We start from the raw sequence: 19,174 nt of genomic DNA, 5'->3' as shown, positions 1-19,174 counted from the left end.
AAAGAGAATGACTTTACTTTTTATTATGCATAATGCTTGACAATTATTTTTCCAAAATTTGAAAAAACATAAATTATACTTATCCCAAAGATTCATGAATTGACAAAGCAAAACCCATCATATGGCCATGATCAGAAACTCATAACATAAATACTAGTACATGTACATATGAATAAATATTGATACATTGTGCTTTGTAATCTAACAAGATGAGAAAAATAATGTTTGATTTCTGTCAATGGCAAGCAAAATATACATGGTCTATATAACCAACCATATTAAAAAGTATCATTTTTTAAAACACTTTTTTGGTGATCTAATTTTTCCAGTAGATCAAGTTGTATGATATTCAAATTAACGTACAATAATCAATAAGTTCTATTCTAGTGATATCAAAATGCTTTTAACATGAATTTCGTTACAGAAATCATAGTAAGGATCAGTATATCAGTAGCCTGCTTCAGATTATTCAAAATATACTTGTTTTAATCATTATAAAAAATACTTCAAATATATCAACTGTTCATAATAAATACAAAATTTTAATAGATTAACATACATCTTGAAGTATGACAGTTCAAGTAAAAAGATCTCCTCTTATTTATTTAGATTCATAAAGAATAGAACTGTACGCCAAAAAAAAAAACCCTTCTTATTAAAGTTACCTTGGTTTATTTCATAATTGGTATAATATGAGTTATTTGTTCATCACGACAGAAGTAAAGCAATATTCAATATACACTGACATTTACTGGGTATATTTTATCAGTATTAATCTCACCATAAAATGATATTTTAATTTTACAGGGTTTGTTTGTTATAACTAATAACAATTAATTTCAATTGCAAATAAGCAAATGAGGATCAAGACTAACATTTCTATCAGCTAATTAGTACTTATCAATGAAACACGTAAACTGATGTTACCATAACTATAGTCTGTCCCACGATATTTATGCAGCACATTTTTTAAATTATTAGATATTTATAAATACCTCAGGGTTCATTCAGTACATGTAGTATGAAAAAATAAAAACATTTTCTCCTTTGAAATTTCCCTTCTAGCTTAAAATTGTCAGGTTTCAAGAAACGTCTAAAAATAAACAGTATATGGGAATTCTGCATTGTAACAGATATTGAAGTACCCATATGATAAATCAAAATTGTTTGAGGTATTCCAAGCGACTTCCATATGGAGAAAAGATGTAAACATTTTTCATTATAATTATAAATCTCTGTAAAAAATCTGTTTTCGGTCCTGATAACTTTTCCGAGTAAAAAGTGACAATGTGTCAACTAAGATATCTTGGAAATTTTCCCTTTCATCAATTTCAATTGCACTTCTTTCTTAGGTTAAGGTATGTGTATTTTTATTATAGATCATCCATATTGCTGAACATATATCTTGAGACAGACTATAGCTGTGACTTATTACATGTACTAACATTCCAATACGCTAAACACAAATAGAGCACACTTGGCAAAAACCATAATAATACATTGCACTACAGAAAATATTTTAGTAAACAAACAATGTAAAAATAAGCCTTCATATTTGTGTTGTCATTTGTGAAATCTATTAAAATTCATTAACAGATTTTGATGTCTTGGCCCAAATCTTCATAGCATTAAAGATTAATCAACAGATTTCAAACTCAGTTCTTTAATCCCCTTTGATCTTTGGCACTCGATTCCCAGACGATGGCTCCATGTTGATGTAAACCAGGTATACAAAGAACAGGACAATCAGGAGAATGACGACCTTGACATACATAGCCACGCCCCCTGACGACTTGGCGGACGGCTCGGGGTCTGTCATTGATGTCTGGCTAGGCTCGTTGTCCGTTAAATCAGATGCAGCACTAAAATAAATACATCGCTCAATAAGTGATTAATACATCTCTTTAAAAACACAGTTACAAGAGTTAAAGCTGAATACTGAAAAAAACAGTAATAACTCTGCTACAAAAAATTACTTCTCTGTTCTGGGGTATACATAATTTATTATTTAGCAGATGCGCATTTTTCATTTAAAATGTGGTAGGGCAGATATAACTTGATGAGAAACAATCAATTCATTGAATAATCACAATAAGTAAGTTCCATCATTAATATATATGGGTGCAAGTATCTTACCTGTTGTCTACATCATCCACTTCCTCAGGTTCCACTTCCACCTTCTTGACAACACGTTTCCTAACTCTTGGAGACCGAGGTTTAGGTGGTGGGCTGTAAATGTGTCATTGGAAAATATTACAGATTTTCAATATCTCTGAACACAAAGACTAAATCCTCATTGATAAATTGGACCACAAAGACTAGTCAACAATGATTGGCACTCTATCTATGGGCTTGTACTAATGTGATAACTGTGAAACACCTAACTGAATGACCTCATGAAATTAACTTACGATCTCTCTTCATCATCTGGAACCTCAGCTGAAACAGTAACAAATTTAATATAAATTTCAGTAAAAGAGACAGAGTGATCACAACTAAATACTTATTGAAACAAGATAACTATGAGTCAATGCTCAATAGTGATACCCCAACCTGATGTGAATACCGGCATACAAAATAAGCAAAGTTGACATTTAACAGGAAGTTAAAAAATAAATCCCAACATATGGCATACCTTAACAAAGACACTATTAAAATTTCAAGCATCTGCAATTTACAGTTGCTGAGAAAAATGCAAGAGAAAGTTACAGTTCGACAGACCAAGCAGACAGACACACAAGGTTAAAACAGTATACCTCCTCTCCTTCAGAATGGGGGTATAAACATCACTTACTGTACTTCGTACGAGGTTTATGAAGCTTATCCACTGCAGCAACCCCTTCTCTAAGTTTCAATAATCTCTTCTCATATACACTTCTTGTGGAAGCTTTAAAGAAATAAGAAGCAACGACAATATTCATCTATACTCTAAAGTATACAGTGTCCCCTAATTATCATCCTTTTAAATATCACTAACATACAGTCACAAACAATGTAATAGGAACAAAAGTACTGGGTCATGTACATTTGTTAACTTTAATGAAGTAGAATTTATCATTGGAATGAATTCAATAGCTATAGAATATATACAAGTGTAACAGGATGGGAGAAATAATGACGGAGCAGACAGGGATTTGAACCTGGGCACCCTGAATTTCTTGTCAGGTGCTGTACCAACTAAGCTATCAGGTGCTGGTATTCAAACCAATCTGGACTTCACACGGGTATAAACTGGGTAGGATAGTTTATAAATTGCTCCATTAAACCTGTTTTTAAGAGAACAAATGCTGTAACTATTGAATTTATTCCAATCATCAAGAAAAGAAATTAAGATGAAATAGCTTCATAAATAACAATAAATTGTTCGAAATGGAGCATTTCATAAACTGTCCAAACCAATTTTTATGCGAATAAATGCTGTAGTTATTGAATTTATTCCAATCTTTAATCAAGAAAAGATATTAAGATGAAATTACTATAATAATATAACATAAATTAAATCAAAATTAAAACGTTCTGTCATGCCAATTGATGCGATTTAAAGCGCAAGCACTTGTCACTTCATCAAAATAATTATACAAGTGTAAATTTATTAACTTTTGGATTCAGCCGACGAAAGAGTACACAAATTATAAAATATAGAATGATATTGAAAGTCAACATTGTGTGATAGCATCCATACCGAGAATAGGACCAGGATTTGCTCCATACCCCCTCAGCTGTTCTGCTAGCTCCTTGTCTGTTAAATTCTGAATCTCCTCCATTCTGTTTGTCTATGTTATGCTAAAATTAAGATAATAATACCGATTATAAACTTGGAATTATTACAACAAAATATATTTTTTTTCAATGAAATACTATTTTACAAAACGAAAGTAGGGGATTTTGGATTTTAATTTTTTTTTCTAATGTCCGGAATTTTCGACAAGCAGAGCTTATTTTTAAATTTCGTTCTGGTCTTCGTCTTAATGACAATGAAAACACAATTGAGTTTGAGCATACATAATCTACAAAATATCAGACTTATCGAATTTTATTTTTTTTCAAATTTACCTTACCTTAAAAATCCAATTTTATTGCTCTCAATCCTGAGTAGATTTACAAGTAATTCAAGTTTCGTTTTCGAACTGCGAACCAAAATGGCGGGAAAGTTTTAGTAAGTTGTCATGAGATTATTCAACTTTTTTCGTAACTTTTTAAATCATGGTGTATTTTAACAAATTTTGAGGTTTTATCATGACTGAGTTATATATGACATAATGTTATTTTATCCCTTTGTGGTATTGGCTATTTTTCTGCTAATATTTCGAGGAATGTGAAACATTTATTGTACAATTTATTTTATAGAAGAAAACCCGAGGAAAAGGGTAAACATAGTCACAAAGTGTTGATTCTTTTAAAAATTGAGTTTGCTGGAGTCATCACATATGATCTGGCTGAATGCAACAGATTTACATATAATAATTATTTTTTTCATCGCTTCTACCTTTTAGCTTCCGATCGGTGGGCATCCATGTGGCCAGTGTGGGATCAACATTCTGACTCTTTGGTGGACTCAATACATTTATGATACCAACAGCTGATCAAAATGAAGATACTAACCTGGAATATAAATGGGATCCGTGCCAGTAAAATTAAACTTAGTGAACTATTTGATTCTTTGGATGCTGACGTTATATGTCTCCAGGAAACCAAAGTCACAAGTTAGTTGAACTGATGATCAGTCAGATTTATTAATGTTGTTCTGGTACTACACCAGAGCTGAACCTCCCTCCCAATCAAGGTGAAAACCAGAAAATTCTTACTTAAGAAGATTAATAAACTGTACATTGAAAATTTTGCGTTGTCATGATAAAAATCGCAGTGATAATTTTTCCATAAAAAAACTACATTATGGTTGATTTTGATTGTCTGGGTTTTCTCAATTACTGGGCTAAACGTACTATTATGTAAATTATTTAATCAAAGTTGACACCAAATTGCATTGGTATTTGTTTTAAAGTATTCCTTACTAAAATGAATGCATGTATGAATACACATTTATGGCGATAGAGTAAATTAATTATGAAACATTATTATGTTTATTATGTTATTATTATGAAAATTATGTTTGGTTTAAGAACATAACATAAATTTAAAATTATGAGCCCTTAAATTATTTCTAAAATTACAGGAGACATGTTAGATGAACCCACAGCCATAGTTGAAGGCTACAATTCTTACTTCTCTTTTTCAAAGAAACGAAGTGGCTACTCTGGTGAGTTTGAAGAAGTTATGTTTTCCCAGAAGTTCTGGTGCAAAAAATAATTTTGTTTATTCAAGTCCTTTATACACATATTACAGAGTTCATGTCATGTCAAATAATTAAAACATACACAATCTGCAGTCAATTTTTTTTATAATAACATTTTAATTACTATTTCATTCATTTCATGTGACTGCTAATCAGGATTTTCTGGAATAGAATAAAATTGCTTTTGAAAAGCTAGAATGATCTATAATATCCAATTTTTTATTGCATCTATGATGTGTTTGTTCATACATGTACAGACAATTTAACATATGATTCAGTTCCTCTGCTATCGTTGTAGGCGTTGCAACATTTTGCAAAGCTTCAGCAACCCCTGTAGAGGCAGAAGAGGGTCTGTATAAAGAACTTAACCCAAAACTTGAAGGAAAAGTGGGTCACTACGGAGATGTGAGCGAGTTCTCCAGTGATGAATTGGAGGCTCTCGATGCAGAGGGGAGGGCAGTCATTACAAAACACAAAATCAGGTGAAAAAAGGTCATCATAGTTCACATGAAAGTTTTGGCTACAGTACTGAAGTTCCTGTACTTTTGATTGATGTTATTTCCAGATTTATAAAACATATGTGTAAACAATTAATATTTTTTTTCATATTAAAAATGCCATTTGTTCTTCGGATAAGATTTTAAATGCAACATTTCATAACAAGTATATTTGGCATCAGCAGGAGGATTTCTAATTATTTGATTATTTAGGAAACATGATGGAGTGGAAGCTGAGTTAGCCATCATCAATGTGTACTGTCCGCGCGTTGACCCAGATAGAGAGGACAGGCTGCTCTACAAGCTGCGCTTTTTCGCTCTACTCCAGACCAGGGCCGAGGCTCTTCTACAGAGTGGCTGGTAAGAGAACAACAGACAACGCCTACCACAGCATGTGTGGTACAAGAAGACTTCAAGGGGCATTTCTTTAATCATGTTTCGCAAATTCTATAAAACATAAATTTAGTTATTTCAGCATTTGGCTAAACCGTTAAAAACTATCCTGTCTTAAGCCTCATAATGCTCAGCATTTACATTGTACTACTATATCTTTAATGTTTTTATATACACTGTATATTTATGAAATGTTTTTGTATTCTGTTTTCAGTAATGTTATTGTACTTGGAGACATGAATGTCAAGCACAAGAGCATTGATCGCAGTGAAGAAGATGAAGTAGTAAGTCAATGGTGTTTTAGACAACTTTTGAAAATAAGATTAATCTGAATAAACACAAACACAAATTTGGATTCTTATTAAAACTTATTGTAAATAAAATCTTTTACAATCATCAAAATTTTGTACACTTTGTGGTTAATACTGGGTATAACTTAGTAACTGGGATACGTACTTTGTAGGGGACGGTTACGACTCCGAGCCGGGTGTGGGTGAACCAGTTTGTGTGGGACACGGACCGGGACCCCAGCATTGCTGCTGTGGAGAATAAGGAGGATTTTGCTGGCACCACAAGCTCTGTGAGGGGGGGACTGTTTGTGGACTCATTCAGGTACTTCTATCCAGACCAGACGGGGGCCTATACCAACTGGTGCACTTTGACCTCGGCTAGAGAAACCAACTATGGGCGACGTCTGGATTATATCTTTACAAACGTTGAATTGGCTCAAAGTGATCTCAAGGACTGCGAGATATTGGCAGATGTAGAGGGCTCAGACCACTGTCCAGTCAAAGCAGAGTATATTGCAGAGTTTATTCCGGCCGAAAAATGTCCTCCTCTGTGCACGAAACATATGCCAGAGTTCTGTGGAAAACAAATTAAACTTTCTTCCTTTTTTATGAAGCGAGAGAAGACTATTGAAAGTAGTATTGAAATAAAAACCAGTCAGGACACAGCAGATCAAAACCATATCAAAAATACAAAAAATGATAAGACAGAAAAAGTGACTTTAAAGAGACCAAGTAATGGAGACAAAATTGGAAATGCAGCAAAGAAAAAGAAATCTGATTCAAGTGATTCCAGGCAGGGTAGTCTAAAAGGATTTTTCCTAAAGACAAGTACAAAAAAGGAAGTTGTTGATATTAAAATGGAGGAAGTGTCCTCTGAAACAAAGGGAGAGAATCACAGCTCTGAGATGAGTGTAAAAGTTGAGAGTACCATCACTGTGAAAAGTAACACAGCAAGTGCCTGGAAAAACCTCCTCCAAGGTCCCCCTCCCCCTCCTCTGTGTAAGGGACACCAGGAACCCTGTGTGTTAAGGACAGTGAAAAAGCCGGGGCCCAATAAAGGGAAGCAGTTCTTTGTGTGTGCCCGGGGGGAGGGTCACAGTACGAATCCAGAAGCCAGGTGTGACTTCTTCAAGTGGGTGGACTACAAAAAAAAGTGACGAGGTTTCTGCACACCAATTATGCATCCCTGTTGTGATTTATATTTTGATACACTGTATTTTGCACAAATATTTCCATAAAGATGATTATTTTTCCATATTTCCCTTTGTTGTTTATCTATGAAGTATTTTTAACAGGATTGTGAAAAAATTACTCACAAAAAGATCAGACTATTAAAGACTGGTTGTAGGTACAGTAATTTTGGCAAGCATCAACTTCTGGAATCAAATGGATTAGATAGGGCCAATAGTTTGAGACTCCATTTTAAGTGCAATTTGCTTTGGTCCTAAATGAACCAGTCTGAATGACCTGTGTGGTACATATAGTGACCTATTTGTGATTAAAGTATCACTGAATAGTGTTTGTATTTCTGTGGACTATTTGAAAGATGATGATAGATCCCACGAGATTGTGTCTACCAGTAATGTAGATAGCACAGGTACATTGATTTAACATAATTTAGGCTTTGAAGACTCAATCTTAAAGTCTCCGGTATGGCAATATGATCTTGGCATACCTTGGTATTGGAAATTGAAACTTTATATTAGATAAGTTTGAATTTTCCACCTTCAAACCCCCACCCCAATTAATTACTTTTACAGGTATGTAGATACCACAACAATGTAATTAACACTTGTAGGATATAGATCTATTATGAGAATTTTCTACAAATATATTTATTCGTTATTTCATATTGGTAAAAAATGAACAATGTCAAGCAAGTACACATAATGACAAGAGAAACATAATAATGGTAGATTAAAATTATATATGTTCAAAAAATTATTCTGAATATGAGTCAATCAAAAGTTACAAAATGGAATGATAAAGATTGGTGTGTATAATAAATGTCCTGAATTCTTTCTTCATTTGAAATGTACACTTGATATCTATAATTTTGTGAAAATTAAGATATATATATACAATGCACAAATAAATGAAAGTAGAAATGTGTCAGACTCAGCATAAAAATATAAAATTATGATACGACAATAAAACTAAGCATGTCATCTACAAAAGTACTTTGTACCTGTAAACATAAATATTGCTTCACAAAATAAAATAACTGTAATGCTTAATATTTTTAATTTGACTGTACAGTGTTGGGGAATTTCCAAGCATTATCAAGTAATTTTTAAAACTTGATAACTGATATCTATATAACTTGAATAAATAACAACGGAACAATTTCATTCAAATCATAGTTTGAATTAGTTTTATACAGATAATATTAAAACCTTTTTCCAAAAAGCCACTTAAATCAAGGGAAACTACAAAATGTAGCTATAGCAAACCCTCTTGTCTGTATAGAGGACTGACACCTGCATTATACTCATTTAATCAGTACATGCTAGCAATGGTTAGTCTTTCATCTTATTCCATTTTGCCCAAAATATTCACTCATCGTATTTAAATGAAATATCAAAATATTGTCACAAATAAAAAGACAAGTTGAAAAAAATGCTTTAAATTCACTTTGATTTGGTTTGCATAATAAGCATCGCACAGTAGAGAACATATTAACTTTACAGTCATACTATTTTTGCAGTCTAAGCACAAAGTTAATTAAACATCAGTGGTTCGTTTCATAAAATCAACACCACTGCCAAGGTCTATGTTTACAGCGGAGTCATCCAGAACATAGCTCTGCTGACTGTAACTTGTGGTGGAACTGACCGGAGACGTTCTACCAGTATCGTAACCTCGGTTAACCAGATAGGAATATTTAGGAGCCTCCCCAGAATTGTTTAATTGCTGGCCCACCGATCGGGGTTTGGATACAGGTAGATTTTGTATTGGTACTGCAGTTCGCTGGTCTGTCATTGCGGTCATTGGGAATCTCGCTGCAGGATTGGGAGGATGGATCTGACCCGCCGGGTTCAACTGGTTTGGAACTGGATAGGCTGGCCTGACTATCTGACCCACTGGTGGCATAAACCTTAGGGCGGGGTTTATAGGCTGGTTAGGGGGCATCATGGGATAGCCCTGGAGAGGAGGTCTTTGCAAGACCATCCCCGGCCTGGCTTGAAATGGCACTCCAAGAACTGGTTGTGGAAGGCTCGCGGCGGCAGGCGGTGGTTGTACGGCCACCGGTTTATCTGCTGTGGTTTTGTTCTTTTTCTTGCCTTTTTTGCGAGCTTTATCAGGCTGAGCATACAGTGAGGTCCTGGGATCCTGCCCCTCTTCCTCTGATTGAGAGGATACTACGTCCTCTTCCTCAGTACTCGGAGCTTCGCTTTCAGTCTCGGGACTGGCCTCACTGTCTGATTCCCTGTTGCACTGTGTCTCACTGTTTGTCTTTTTCAGTTTTTTTTTAGTAGACTTCAAATTTCCAATTGAATCATAACTATCCTCGTCATCTTCTTTCTTCCTGGTGATTTTCCCTGCAGATTTTGGATGAACCCTTGGTTCGATGATCCTCTCCACAAAATTCTCTTGAGGGTGATCATCATCAGCTTGAACAAAGGAATCATTCTTCTCATCACTGTAGTTGCCTGATGTGTTGTAACTGCTACCACTATGCTTCCTCTCTCGGTACCTCCTGTCTCGATCTCGATCATAGCCATCTCGATCTCGGTCATAGCGATCTCGTTCATAGCCATCTCGCCGTCTAGATGGGTAGTCCCTCCCATTCCTGGCCACTCTGTATTGGTCATACTCTTCATAAGGAGGAGGAGGGGGAGGAGGTTTTCTTGGATAATCTGAGATAAAAGACCATGAGCTTTTATACCTCTTCATCTTAATATATATTCATACATAAAGTGATAAAAAATTAATTTGAGAATATAAAATTTTGGGGAAAAAAAAGGATGATAGATTTAATCCTTTATTTCTTTGTATCCCTCAAATTAATTTTAATTGGATTCAACATGATTTGTTGACAACCATAGCAGTCTTTGTGGATTTTGTTGAGGAATATATTTCAAAATCCAAGAGAGTAAAATGACAAAATTTTGCATCTGTTTGGCATTTTGAACAAATTTTGAAAATCCTTTATTATCAAAATTAATTTATTAAAAAATCCACTAAAATTGATGTCCAATAATAATATCAATGAAACAACTGTATCCGGTAAAACTCGTTACTTTACAAATTAAGAGTTGTTTCAAGACATGATTATCAATCTTAAAATACTTAAACTAGATATGTATGTGTAGGACAAAGAAACAGACGTACCATCAAAAACACTTTCGTCATCATCAGTGGGTGGTCTGGACCATCGACGAGAAGACGCGGGAGATTTTTTGATGGAGGCGAATGGCTGTTTGGAGATGTCGGATTGCCAAGCACGGCTGCTGACTGGAACAGAGCGCATGCTGCCATTGAGGGACATCGCGGCAGTATTTGGGGCGCCATCCTTGAGTCGCCGCTCCTGCCATCTCCTGGTCAGCCCTCGCTGACGCACATAGCAGTAGATAATGACAGCGGGTACAATAATGACCAAAGCCACCCCAAAGATGCCCGCCACGATGTAAATGACCTCGGTTTTGGTGATGACGGGGTTGTAGTGATAGCTCTCACAGCCATAGCCCGCTCCCTGGTCACAGTTGTTGGGATTCGAAATGTCAGCTGATGTTCAATAAAAAAAATAAACTTAAATCAATGTATGCCATTTATATACATGATATAAAACTTTGTTAATGTAACTTTGCATATGCAAGTGTTCTGTATTTACTTAATAAAATAAAATAATTAATTATTAAATTAAGTATTTACTAAATATTAAAATAATTTAGTAACCACAAATCCATATTTGCAATCTTATTATTCATAATTGTTACCTGGGATAGGTGTAACCTGGATTACAAAGCCGTATCCAAACAAGTTAGGACTATCTCGTGTCAGGGAGAAGGTAACGAACCCTCCAGACGTAATCAGTCGCTGCATGTTGGTAGGGGGGTTGTTAAAGTAACTAAAGGAGGCCTGATGGGGAGAAAAAAAAGGCATTAATTACCGTCAACAACAAAAATCCATTAACTCTGATTTTGAGACATCCTCTCGATATCACGGGTCCTAATTCCATTGTTGCTATAAGACAATGCAACAGCCAAGGTTGGACTTAGGACTCCTTACATTGTGAGGATGATTTTGAGAATACAGCAGATATAATTAGTTTGAATATTTGACATTGATGACAGGAAATGCCTTACCAGAGTCTGTGCTCCTGAGTCCTGGGTCCACTGCCCATCATAGATGTAGAAACTGACCCCCTGTGAATTGATGAACCCTGTGACTAGTTCGATGCTGAATCGGCGATGCTCCCTGATCCCGTCGGTAGAGAGGATGATGGTACAGCTGAGGGGACTGTCGCTGGTCTGAACCGCGCCCTTACCATACACAGTGGCCGGGGTCAGACCTAGCTCAAAAGTCTTTCCACACTCGGCATGACTGTCCATGTAGTCTGCAGCAAAGAGTGCAATGTTATACAATGGCTCATTGAACAGGATTTCAAATCTCAATTAATATTGTTTAGAATATACCGGTAAATAAAATTCTATTATTATATAAAATATATAATCAAATTGGGATGAAGTTTTGAACTGTAGCATAGTATCCATTAGTTTAATTTTGTTACAAATCTAGGATTATCACAACCTTTTTTCACATATAATATATAGCTGGAATTAGTTTGCAAGAATAGTATATACTGTATTACAATTTTCATTTATACAGTGTTCAGTATAGTTGGATTTAACTGTAGTAGTTAGGTTCATCTATAGCTCCTTGATTTCCCATTGTCTAATTACCTGTATTTACTGCTAAAATTGGTAAATTTTATAGGTACCTAAATAACGGCAATTACTTACATTCAAACACCTTTGCCTGTGGGTTTTGGCCACTAAATGAGGACTGTTGGAGCGATACATGGATTCTCAGGCAGATTAAAACAGTGAAAAAAAGGCCACTCAACATTTTGAAATCTTACTTTTGGTTCCTACAAAAAAAAAAACCATACAGAAATACAAAAAATCACGGTATTTTTATGAATCAGAGTAATTTATAGTTCAAGAACAATTTCAAAGCTAATTGATCAGCTGTAACTTTAAAATTGTTACTACGAATTGAAAGTTATACAAGGTTAACTTGATGATAACAATGAAACACTACTATAGATATTATATTGTTCGAAAAAATATTACTACCTTATTTCCTGTGTATACCTGGACGCCATTTTAACAATTTTTACCTGTGAGAAATATAAATAGTCGATAAGATTTATTTCACACAGGACTGATACGTCGTCGTTTCATGTAAAGTATTATGCCGAAAGGATATCGTGACAGAAAATATATCGCCTATATCTACCTTACTCTACTCACGTAAAGTAGGTCAACTCAGGTAAAACCCGTTGTTGACACATTCAAAGAACATGGCGTCCAAACAAAACGTTTGAATGTAATTATATACAGTTCTACCGTTTTATGCGAGATCTTAGATATTGTTTTGAATATGAAGGATCCTTAATTAGTAAAGGTAATTTTAGATGTACATAAGTTGACTAATTACTCCTTGTTACCAGATTGTCTATATATACCTATCACTGTTTTAGTGTTTATCAGTTTATTGCTACTCAAACGCATATTTTTGTTATCGGAAATATGGCTACCTAAACTGCTTTAAAAACGGCTTTTTGAAATTAACGCAAACTAAATATTAATGAAATTTTTGTGTTTTTTTTTATATTAACAATAACTTCATAAAAGTGCCTTCCTTTGTATTCAGGTTACTGAGCTGATGATGAAGCTATACTGCCTGATCATCCTGACACTCTGCCTGAATTTGGCAGATGGAATTGTCAGAGAATGTATGTATATCTTATTTTCAAATTATACCAAAACTATACACTAAATTGTCTATATATTTTATCCTTATTTGAAATATGAATTTACCATGATCATTGATAACAAATTGATTATATTACCAGTAGATTTGTAATCTTTATAACTTTTGTATGGTGACATGTAACAATATCTGATAGACTAAAAGCATTCAAGTACTGTCAATATATTTTTCCAAATGCATGTATATGTTTACATAAAGATAGCATGAACTGTGACCAAATTAGTGCTGATGTTCACCATATTCAAACTGCCTGAAGCTCACAACATCCTAGATGCAGACTCGTAGGATTTCTGTCTGCTCTTTAACAATAAAACCGTCACATTTCATTTCAGACTACATGGATGGTCCTAGTACATGCGGGCAGACCATCATTATTTATGACAATATAATAAACCTGGCCGCCCGTTCCCCAATCTCCACCCCTAATCCTCCCCGGGTCTGTACCACGTACCTACGCTCTGGATACACAGACTCCTACTATTACATCAAAGTGGAGTGGACGGCCACCATCAAGGACTGTGCCTTCTCCTTGACCATCTATGAGGGATCGACACCATCTGGAGCCCCCATTGTATGTCCTTGTTTATTTTGTTGAACTTAGCAGGCATTTGAATAGGAAGATGAAAGCATTTAAAAGATTAAAAAAAGTATTTAACTACATGGCGCATCAACATGTAGTGAATTAGACACATGTATTTACTTTCATCCAATTAATTGAATTATTTTGCTTTAACTGATTGCAATTTCTAATTATGCAGAAAAGTTTCCGTTGCCTAGGAGACCAGGAAAACACAGGGATTATTGAGGTCAGGAACTCGGATATCACAGTACAGCTGACCCAGGCTTCTGATCTTTTCCAGCCCCACAACACGTTTAACCTAAGAATTTCTACATTCCGTAAGTTTTTGTAGTGATTTGATAATGTTGTACAAGCACTAAACTAAAACTAGACAAAACTTTTACAAAAGAGGTACACCACAGAATGAATACCCAGTAACCATTAACGTTGAATGAGAATTAAACATTTTATATTATGGTAAATGTATCTGCAAAAGATTCATTCTCACCAGTGTCTAATTCTCTAAACCAAAAGAAAATTTACCATGGAAAAAATCAGAATCTGTCCAAGTTGATTGACATACTATGTTTTGATTGACAGGGGATCCATCTGCTCCAGAGGTATCGGAGGGGACCTCCAAACTGCCCACAGGGGCCATCATAGGGATTGTGATAGGTTTGTTTGCACTGATTGTGTTCTGCATCATAATGTGCTGGTTCTACAAACAAGGAAAGTTGAAGTTCCTGGAGAAGAAGTCCATGCAAAGCTACAGAGGAGGAGGCGGATTTAGTGTGTCTGGTAAATCAGAAAATATCTTCCACAGTATGAATGGAGGCTCCACAGGATATGTGGATTCTGTGGGCGAATCAGAGCAGTCCTTTGCGTCCAAAAACTGGGACAATCAGAACATGTGGGCGAGTTTGACAAACACTCCAACCATGGGTCGTAAAGTCAAACCTGTTACCCCTCCTGTAGCTCCCCCACTGCCCTCTGTCCCAAAGACCTGGGAGAGTGACAGTCAGGCATCACTCAAACAGGAGCCAGGTGTGCAGGTCTTGTCATCTTCACCACAACGTGGCAGAAGACGGACCAGAAATACAGAGGAACCACCCAGGGGCCGCCGTCCTTTAGCATCTAGTGGCTCCGGAAAAGGTAATTACAATAATGGCTATGCCAACCAAGAGGAGCATGAAAATAGAGCAAATGCCAAAAAAGAGACAAATGTGGATGATGTGTTTGAGGATGATAAACCAGCAGGGGGAGGAATCTTGCATGAACTCAGACGAGAGCTGTCTCGAAGACAGAGTATGAAAGAACTCAAGAGTTCCGAGTCAGAAACGAGCACCAAAAAACCTCTGGGTCCTGGGGAAGGCCCCGCTTCTGAGAGTACACCTAGAACATCACGGAGAGCAAATGGCATGCCTGAGGAAACGGGGACAATAGATAGGGCCAAATACACAGGTATCGACCAGCAGAGTGAGGTGGGAGAGCCAGATAAAATCACCAATCCACTGCTCAGGACCAATCCAGCCATCCGAGCATCGGTCAGTTCCCTGAGATCCAGAACCGATGAATCACCAGGATCCAAAAGGAAGAAGCGAAAGAAGAAATATGTTGGAGTTCACAGAGATTCCAGTAGAGGCAAGGGGGACAACCAGGAACACACAACAGACGACTCCATGCCAAACACCTCATTTGATTCTATGCCACATGGTCACTCTAAGCAAGAGAATGGTCCCCTGCCTCCAGAGGCGCTGGCCCCTGTGTTTGCCACAGATGAATCAGTGATGCAACATTTCTACCCCCCTCAACAGGACTATCAGAATCAAATAAATGAAATGGTTTTACTGGGTTATGATGCATATGGTAATGCAATATTCTGTAACCCCCATCAGTATCAGACTAACGGACAGACGTACATAATCGACCCTCATGGTAACTACATTCCAGTGGCAGACATGTCCTACCCTGGGCTGCCCGGCTATACCTCCACCCCAGGGCAAGATTCTTACCACACCCCTCAGCATAATTATCATCAAATGCCATCAAATCAGTTAGGGAGAGCAAACATCAACAACAGCTCCATAGTGCCGGTAGGGACAGTGCTAGACGATCCACAAGTGCCACCACCAGGGGGCACCATAGTTCGGTCTGCAGTGGATAAAAAAACGGGGGCACAGGTCAACCAGACTATTTGGACGGACAGCAAGAGAGACCCTACCGACCCCCCGCCCGGAGAGCAGAACCCACAGATCACCCGTAAAACCATAGTCAGGGTGACCACCAAGGACTCCAAAGATGGCCAGCTTCCATCTGCACCTGATCCAGGTAGGCCAGACAATGAAGAAACTGTTCTCTATAGAAACTCATATGAATTAAAAAACAATTTGTCAATGTTCACTATTACCAAACGCATTTTTACAGACTAAAAGAAAAAAGTTTAATGAATAATGTTTTTAACTTTCCAGCTCTTCAGGAGATTTCCTTTAATGCAGCTCAACAGTTACGGCGACATCCTAATGATGACCCTCCTTTCTTGTCCCCATCCAAACCAGTCCGACCGCTGATGTCTGGGGGACAACGCACCATGTACTCCTCCGAAACACCAGAGAGAGCAAACGCCGCATTTTATTCCAACATTCAACCGCCAGCTGTGATGGAAACACCAAAGACTTCGGTGATGCGTGACGCTCCTGTTAAAAACCATGCAATACGAGACAAAATTACAGTAAACAGGGAGTCATCAGAAATATAGAGCCATTATAAATCAAACCTGACAGAAAACAAGTGAAAGAGACACTTTGTGGTTTCATTTTTAGCAATATTTTGTACAATACAAATTTTTATTCAATTTTACATTTCAAGTTTACAGTCATTTTTTTTTGTATTCTACAATTATATATGTTATTGATTTCTTTAGAGAATGGACTGCATGTCTATTTGCATAAAGCATATTCATCACAAATACATTTTGTTATTGTGTGTCTACTTATTGGTACAATACCTACAAATGTCAAAATGAATTTTATTTAAGTAACTTTATCTCTAATAAAAAGTTATTGAATTTTTCAAACCTTAAATTAAATTCATGATGACTTTTAACCTTATTGAAATTTGTAATCTGTGAAAAAAGTTTCATCAACAGCCATGGACTGAAAATTAACTATAGATATGTTCTGACTAAATAATTTCTTCCAATCATCCAGTTTTGTTTTGTGTTTTTATATCTGCAGGGAATGCAGCAATGAAATATCTTGTAGGTTTTGTAGGGACTAGCTATTTATGTAAAATTCTGCTTTGTAAAATTAATGTAGAATGTGCTATTTGATATTTAAGTGTCATATCACCATGTTGTTATTTAAATCATTGCCTCACATTTTAAGACATATCATATTTTGATTATATATATATAGAATATTTTTCCGTTTGTTATGAAGCCATTTTAGAGGTAGTTTTCAATAAAGACATGTGCTATTAGAATTGTTCATTTACATTTTAGTGACGCAGTATATGTTATACTGTGATGGTACAATCTTTATGTAAGTAAAGGCCATTCCAGGGTTGCGTTTCACAAAAGACCTTACGACAAAATTAATGCATGCTTATTAATCTCAAACTAATCAATATTTGAATTTAATGGCCGTAAAATATATTAAAGTAAATTGAAATAGTTCTTAATTAATGGTTTTATATAAATTTTCTTCATCATAGATCTTTCCATGAGACTTAATAGATTTACGACTTCGTCTTGACTACAGTGGACGCTTGGACTTCAGTTGTTAATTTCAAGTCTCAAGTAGTGTTTCTTTGATATGTATCTCAGCCTGAATATCTCAGAGTCTTAGTATCTCCAATATCTCGACCTGAATATCTCAAAGTATCAGTATCCCCAATATGTTTATCTCGACCTGAATATCTCAAAGTCTCAGTATCTCCAATTCCGTGATACCCCAGCTTCCGTAAAGTTGTGATTGTTACGGCGGTTTGATGTATCAGATACGGTTTTTACAACATTGCAATGGTTAAATCTACAGTGTTCATGTAGAAAAAAAATAACAAAAGTTTATATAAGAATAATAATTTTTTTAATAATTCTCTGTATAAAACCTATGGATAGTCAGTAATTTTATAACTGTTAAATGTATGCAAATTAATGGGGGGGGGGGTCATGTTACCGTATTTATAGCAAATAACCAGAAAAATTCAACTCTCTCAAGAATTGTTCCAATAAATACAAAGTTTAATATCTTGTAACGATATATGTAATGATACACGTATATTGTTGAATTATAAATGTAAAATTATAAAGGTGATACATAGTTATACCTGAGAATATTCCGGCGGAACAATACAGATCAAGTTTGATTACACACAGTATACGGTAAATACAGCTACATGATCTGTCAGTCATTTTACAGGTGAAGAAATCATAAAGGAATTCATCACAAATTTCATTTTCCTGACAAATATGTCCAGCTGTGGAACAATAAATCTGCATTGTCCAGTACATACTATATACAACGACCGACAGTTCAGTTTTTAATTTCTCAACAACCGTATCTGTCGTTTTAACCAATTATCTTCATACTTCATAACTTATGAGGGTTAGTTAGACTCTACTGAACAGTCCTGATTCCTAAACAACACTAAGCAACTTAAAATATTTCATTTCGATCTCTGAATCTTTTTTGTATCAGAACTAGGAGGAGTTGTCGCCCCCTTTATTCTGACGAGTGGCGAGACTAAAAGAGCCACTGTCATGCGAGGTTATACACAATGTCATCAAACGATGAAACTTTACTGGTCAGGACCCAGGATATGAGTCGGCCCTGGACTGGTGATAAATGGACTCGTAGGGCGGGGGCGGATCTACACAGTGGGAGTACGGTGGTGGAAGCACTGGCTGGGGGTGACCCTGTCGGTGGACGGCGGACAGAAATGACGTCACATCGGCCCGTGTTGGCTGGGACGTCCTGATATTAGTCGGCTGGTCGAGTCCCCAACCCTCAGGATAGTGTTTCTCTGTCAAAATTAAGCCAAATATACACGTATATACATATCCTCGGGCGGTAAACATACATGCACTAAGTTTTGATGGATGACGTTAACATGACAAGATACGTAGCTAGAGTCTACATAC

The 19,174-nt window shown here is 36.1% G+C and overlaps 4 protein-coding genes across 4 annotated transcripts; 2 read left to right on the top strand and 2 right to left on the bottom strand.

The window, feature by feature from the left end:
* Nucleotides 1-1,356: 1,356 nt before the first annotated feature.
* Nucleotides 1,357-4,148, bottom strand: LOC105342547 (emerin homolog 1). Its single transcript, XM_066082128.1, has 6 exons — nt 4,063-4,148; nt 3,683-3,784; nt 2,795-2,887; nt 2,412-2,439; nt 2,137-2,229; nt 1,357-1,862 (listed from the first exon to the last, which is right to left on the bottom strand). The coding sequence occupies exons 2-6, from the start codon at nt 3,762-3,764 to the stop codon at nt 1,664-1,666; spliced, it is 495 nt and encodes a 164-aa protein (XP_065938200.1). The 5' UTR covers nt 3,765-3,784; nt 4,063-4,148; the 3' UTR covers nt 1,357-1,663.
* A 233-nt stretch (nt 4,149-4,381) lies between these two features.
* On the top strand, nt 4,382-7,730 carry LOC105342546 (DNA-(apurinic or apyrimidinic site) endonuclease 2). Its single transcript, XM_011449532.4, has 6 exons — nt 4,382-4,703; nt 5,174-5,257; nt 5,592-5,775; nt 6,004-6,150; nt 6,398-6,467; nt 6,647-7,730. The coding sequence occupies exons 1-6, from the start codon at nt 4,589-4,591 to the stop codon at nt 7,628-7,630; spliced, it is 1,584 nt and encodes a 527-aa protein (XP_011447834.3). The 5' UTR covers nt 4,382-4,588; the 3' UTR covers nt 7,631-7,730.
* Nucleotides 7,731-8,884: 1,154 nt separating this feature from the next.
* LOC105342545 (uncharacterized) lies at nt 8,885-12,910 on the bottom strand. The gene is made up of 6 exons (XM_011449530.4): nt 12,776-12,910; nt 12,440-12,567; nt 11,783-12,033; nt 11,414-11,555; nt 10,809-11,201; nt 8,885-10,333 (listed from the first exon to the last, which is right to left on the bottom strand). Exons 2-6 carry the CDS (start codon nt 12,543-12,545, stop codon nt 9,198-9,200), a joined length of 2,028 nt encoding a protein of 675 aa, XP_011447832.3. The 5' UTR covers nt 12,546-12,567; nt 12,776-12,910; the 3' UTR covers nt 8,885-9,197.
* A 56-nt stretch (nt 12,911-12,966) lies between these two features.
* LOC105342544 (uncharacterized) lies at nt 12,967-17,215 on the top strand. Its single transcript, XM_034449362.2, has 6 exons — nt 12,967-13,106; nt 13,356-13,437; nt 13,808-14,046; nt 14,234-14,372; nt 14,635-16,362; nt 16,503-17,215. Exons 2-6 carry the CDS (start codon nt 13,368-13,370, stop codon nt 16,787-16,789), a joined length of 2,463 nt encoding a protein of 820 aa, XP_034305253.2. The 5' UTR covers nt 12,967-13,106; nt 13,356-13,367; the 3' UTR covers nt 16,790-17,215.
* Nucleotides 17,216-19,174: the final 1,959 nt, after the last annotated feature.

This window comes from Magallana gigas, chromosome 4 (assembly GCF_963853765.1).
Source record: "Magallana gigas chromosome 4, xbMagGiga1.1, whole genome shotgun sequence".
In the NCBI taxonomy this organism is placed as follows: domain Eukaryota; kingdom Metazoa; phylum Mollusca; class Bivalvia; order Ostreida; family Ostreidae; genus Magallana; species Magallana gigas.
This window is presented reverse-complemented; position numbering and strand designations above follow the sequence as displayed.

Excerpts from the sequence above, each read along its gene's own strand:
- LOC105342547 (XM_066082128.1), bottom strand. The coding sequence starts at position 3,764 with ATGGAGGAGATTCAGAATTTAACAGACAAGGAGCTAGCAGAACAGCTG. Across the intron at positions 2,440-2,794 it reads TAAACCTCGTACGAAGTACA|CTGAGGTTCCAGATGATGAA; the intron begins GTAAGTGATGTT and ends TTACTGTTTCAG. Across the intron at positions 1,863-2,136 it reads GTGGATGATGTAGACAACAG|TGCTGCATCTGATTTAACGG; the intron begins GTAAGATACTTG and ends TATTTATTTTAG.
- LOC105342546 (XM_011449532.4), top strand. The coding sequence starts at position 4,589 with ATGAAGATACTAACCTGGAATATAAATGGGATCCGTGCCAGTAAAATT. Across the intron at positions 4,704-5,173 it reads CCAGGAAACCAAAGTCACAA|GAGACATGTTAGATGAACCC; the intron begins GTTAGTTGAACT and ends CTAAAATTACAG. Across the intron at positions 5,776-6,003 it reads ATTACAAAACACAAAATCAG|GAAACATGATGGAGTGGAAG; the intron begins GTGAAAAAAGGT and ends TTGATTATTTAG.
- LOC105342545 (XM_011449530.4), bottom strand. The coding sequence starts at position 12,545 with ATGTTGAGTGGCCTTTTTTTCACTGTTTTAATCTGCCTGAGAATCCAT. Across the intron at positions 12,034-12,439 it reads ACAGGCAAAGGTGTTTGAAT|ACTACATGGACAGTCATGCC; the intron begins GTAAGTAATTGC and ends TCTTTGCTGCAG. Across the intron at positions 10,334-10,808 it reads TGACGAAAGTGTTTTTGATG|ATTATCCAAGAAAACCTCCT; the intron begins GTACGTCTGTTT and ends CTTTTATCTCAG.
- LOC105342544 (XM_034449362.2), top strand. The coding sequence starts at position 13,368 with ATGATGAAGCTATACTGCCTGATCATCCTGACACTCTGCCTGAATTTG. Across the intron at positions 13,438-13,807 it reads AGATGGAATTGTCAGAGAAT|ACTACATGGATGGTCCTAGT; the intron begins GTATGTATATCT and ends ATTTCATTTCAG. Across the intron at positions 14,047-14,233 it reads CACCATCTGGAGCCCCCATT|AAAAGTTTCCGTTGCCTAGG; the intron begins GTATGTCCTTGT and ends CTAATTATGCAG.